The following is a 4,025-nucleotide window of genomic DNA, read 5'->3' as shown; positions in this document are numbered from 1 at the left end:
CAAGCCCCCGCAGCGCAAGCCCCAACCCACTAGGAAGCGCGGGGTCCAGCCCGCTCCAAACCCATCTGCCTCCCAGAGAGCGTCGAACGCTGCGCCGAGCCCCACGGCGTCGCCGCTCTTACCCCGGATGCTGGCACAGCGGAGGGGCAAGGAGGGAATGAGGCTTTCCGGGGCAGGAGCGCTTTTATACCCTCTCTGCGCACCCCGTCTGGAAATGAAGCACCTCCCTGTCGCAGAGGCCTGCCTGCTCATCTAATTTGTCGATATGGCTTTTATTTTTTTTTTTTTTTCGCCTCCCCAGTCTTCAAGTTGCTTGTGTGACTCACCTCATCCGCGCCGGGTATCGCCTCTTGTTATCGGTCGTCTTTCCTGTGCCGCAGAAATATTTAATTGCCAGCTCTACCTGTGCTTAGCTCCAGTGGGGGAGCAGCGTGGGTGGCCCCGGTTTCTACAGCTTTGCCGGTTGGTTTGTGGTGTTGATCACAGCTGGGGAGCGCTTTGCTTTTTTGGGGGGGGAATTATGTCATAGACCTAAATCACACCACGCTTTTAAAATGCCTGGAGGTGCTCTAGCCCTGCGAGTGCCCATAAACGCAGACATGTGCCTATACGTGCCAATAATGCCCTTGACAGCGTAGGCAGCTCTTCCTTAGCAGCAATTTGGCTGTTGGCTCGTTTCTCTTAAAACCAGCTGAAATACAGTGGAGTGGTGAAGAGAGGGAAATTTTTTGCCAGTCAAAAGTTTCCTGCTGTTGCGAGAAGGACCAGAAGCGGCTGGGATGCTTATTTTTGGAAGGGGGAAGATCTGCCCCAGGTAGCGATCCAGGATTAGCGAGGCGCATAATTACGTGGTTAACTTTCAGCTTGAGTAACGCCGGAGTGGCAGCGCCGGTGGTTTTTTTCCAGGTTGTGAGCAGCTTTGGTGCTGCCACGCGGAGGAGCAGGGCTCCCATGGGTGCCGTCTTCGGTGATGCACGGTGGCCGGGGGTGGCTGCCACGTTGTGGAGAGCTGGCAGACCCCGGGGACTTTCTCCAAACTTGCAGGAACGTCCTTTTTGGAGCACTTTTCCCTGCTCCCCAATTAGCTCCTAATTGGCCGACAAATCTGAGTGTCATTTGGACGGACGCACAGATCCACACGAGCCTCCAGGCCAGGCCAGGTACCACCTTTGCCGAGAGAGCTAATCGCAAGCAATAATTTAAGATACTCCCTGTACCTTTCCCGTACCTCTGCTGCGTGGGCTAAGAAGTACTTAGGACCACGGGTCTTGTTTTGCCCTTTTCTGCCACTACTTGGGGAAGGCATTTCAGTAGTTAAGCAGGCAGCAAATAAAAGACTAAAATCAGTATTTCTAGCTGAAATAGGGAGCTGCTATGATTTTTTCAGTGCTTGGAAAACGCTGGTTGAAAAATATTTCGCTTGCCTGCAGAGATGCTTGAGCATTTGGCATTTTTGGTCCACTTCTCCTGCCTTTTATTTTTCTTTCTCCATGCTGATTGAGTTTCGATGCTATTCCCAGACGCTGATCACAGTGGGATGGGGTTTTAGCTAAACCCCCATCCCACCTTTGCTAAAGCTGTTTGAGAGACCCGGCATCCTTCGGGAAGCGGCTGGAAAACTAAACAAGCTGCCGGGCATCGAGGTGCCTCTTCCAGCCTTTTGTGCCCGAACCTTTGTTAAGGCACGGCAAGTCCTGAGCGGTTCCTGCAACCCGAAAAACATCTGACACATTTGCTGTTACCAAAATACGGAGAATTTTTGGAAAGGCGGTTGGAGAAGGCAGAGTTAATGAGTCGGGTACGCAACCTAAATGCTTCTTTTGTGTTGCTTAATTGTTGTTATGAACTAGAACAGTGTCAGGGCAAACTGTACCCAGGCTTGATCACTTCTCTTTAATGGTGTTTTGTTCTGGCATGGGAAGAAATACGGTAAATACTCTCTGTGAAAAAAGACTTAAAGTAACGTTTAGCTCTCAGCATCGCACTGTGTTCAGTTCCTTACGTTTTAGTTGTTCGGAGTTTGTTAAAGATCGGCAGCACCCAGCCAGCAGTCCTGGGCAGCCTCTAGATTTTGTGGCTGTCAGCTTTAACACGCCTTGAAAATGGGGTTTGCAGTGGGGGCTTAAGGGAAATGCCAGACTCGCACAACAAGCCTTTTCAGATGATTCCAGGCAGCCTGGTGAGGGAGTTAGCCGCTGCCTGCACCCGTTCCAGCAATGCCAGATATTTCCAATATTCATGACACACTCGGGAACAATCTTATCAGGGCAACATCCATTTCATAAATGGCAATAGCAGACCAATAAATTACACAATTCGTTTTAATTACAAGCCGAGAAGAAATTTATCAGTTTGTTGTGTAACAACGGGAGCATCTTGCAACGCCCCTGGCTTGACCCAGGGCTCTGGAAGCGCTGGGCAGAGGGTTTCTAGAAAGGATTGCTGGGGGGTTTGTCGCACAGACGTGGAGATCCCTGCCCCAAGGATGGTGCCTTGGGGCCAGAGGGCAAAAAAGGGGTTTCTGCCCCTTTGTGGGTGCCTTTCTTTGACTATAGGACTTTTTCTGCCCCACTGTTGTGTCCAGAGCTGGCTCCCAGGGCTTGGGCAATGCAGCCCATGGGGTTCTGGTGGGGGGTTTTGGGTCTCCAGCTCCGTGGGAAGGTGCTGTGGAGGAGAGCGGAGGCCCGAGGTGGCCTTCTAAAACGTCAGCATTTAAAAATCTTCATTCTCTCTCTTTTCCTTCGGAGTCCAGAGGGGAGAGTGTGGCAGTGCCTACCCCCGGTGCTTGTGTCTGGGCAGGGTAACTCCAGGGCCATCGGACAAGCAGAAGGCCTCTTGTGTTGTGATATGAAATACATACGAAAGAAAAGTCATGAACACGAAACTCGCAGGAACTCAGAATTATAACGGCTCATATACAGTCACAGACTGATTCAGAGAAAACCATGCCGGTGTGAACGTACACAGTTTATTTTAGCACCCACAGATAAGCTCAGCAGAGGTGCAGGACTCACCAGGGGCGGGAGAGGAGACATTTTCTTTGAAGGTTGCTGGGAGACATGCAAAGCTTTCTGAACTCAGCACAAGATCAAGGACATGAATGTGTATAACATGCGGATAATGTCCCCCATCACTTCATCTTTGAGGATACTTGATAAATTTGCTGCTGGCAATCCCGTGGCTTTCCATGGCAGGATCCGCCACTGCTCCCATGGCATCCGGATCCTCTGCTCCCATGGCATCCAAACCCACCACTGCTCCCATGGCATCCAGATCCACCACTGCTTCCATGGCATCCGGATCCTCTGCTCCCATGGCATCCAGATCCACCACTGCTCCCGTGGCATCCAGATCCACCGCTGCTCCCGTGGCATCCGGATCCTCTGCTCCCGTGGCATCCAGATCCACCGCTGCTCCCGTGGCACCCTTCACCGCTGTGGCATGTGGATCGTTCTTGCCGGTGGCACTGGTCTTTGTCCTGGCGGGAGCACATCTTTGCAGACCTGCTGGAAGACTGTCGTCTTTGAGTGGGTGCAAAGGCAAGAGACACTGTGATGCCTGTCAGCTGGCAGTAATAGATGTCTAGTTAGATGGGATTATATATCAAGAATAAACTCTCATTATAAGACAGATTCATGAAGAAGAGAAAAAAATTAGCAATGCACGTCTGCCCAGAGAGGTCCCTGACCTGCACAGCTTTGAGGCAATCTTTCCTTTCTTTTCTATGTTTAGCAACTACACAAGATAGAAGTTAAAGCACTTAGTGACTAGTGAGAAGTGGTGGCCAGAGGCCAGAGCTAGACCTGAAGACCCCTGTCCTCAGCCGTCTGAACCAGTAAGTTTTAAGTTTTCCTAGTTGCTTTCTATTATTTATGTATAGACATAGATGGAGAAGACAACCTAGGCAGAAGCACTGAGCAACTGTGACCAGAGACAGTCACAGAGGTGAAACGTGTAAGATAAGTGCTCAAGACCTCAGGATCAGGACAAAGCTGGTGATCATTAAAAGTGCAGAAGTTTGATCA

At 50.7% G+C, this 4,025-nt stretch overlaps 1 protein-coding gene across 1 annotated transcript; it reads right to left on the bottom strand.

The window, feature by feature from the left end:
- Nucleotides 1-3,130: 3,130 nt before the first annotated feature.
- Nucleotides 3,131-3,493, bottom strand: LOC104621549 (sericin-1-like). Its single transcript, XM_010288065.1, has one exon. The coding sequence runs from the start codon at nt 3,491-3,493 to the stop codon at nt 3,131-3,133; it is 363 nt and encodes a 120-aa protein (XP_010286367.1).
- Nucleotides 3,494-4,025: the final 532 nt, after the last annotated feature.

The sequence above is a fragment of the Phaethon lepturus genome, unplaced genomic scaffold, assembly GCF_000687285.1.
Source record: "Phaethon lepturus isolate BGI_N335 unplaced genomic scaffold, ASM68728v1 scaffold7365, whole genome shotgun sequence".
Lineage (NCBI taxonomy): Eukaryota > Metazoa > Chordata > Aves > Phaethontiformes > Phaethontidae > Phaethon > Phaethon lepturus.
Note: the sequence above shows the minus strand (reverse complement) of the source record. Positions and strands in the feature narration are given on the sequence as shown.

Coding starts and splice junctions, on each gene's coding strand:
- LOC104621549 (XM_010288065.1), bottom strand. CDS start 3,493: ATGTGCTCCCGCCAGGACAAAGACCAGTGCCACCGGCAAGAACGATCC.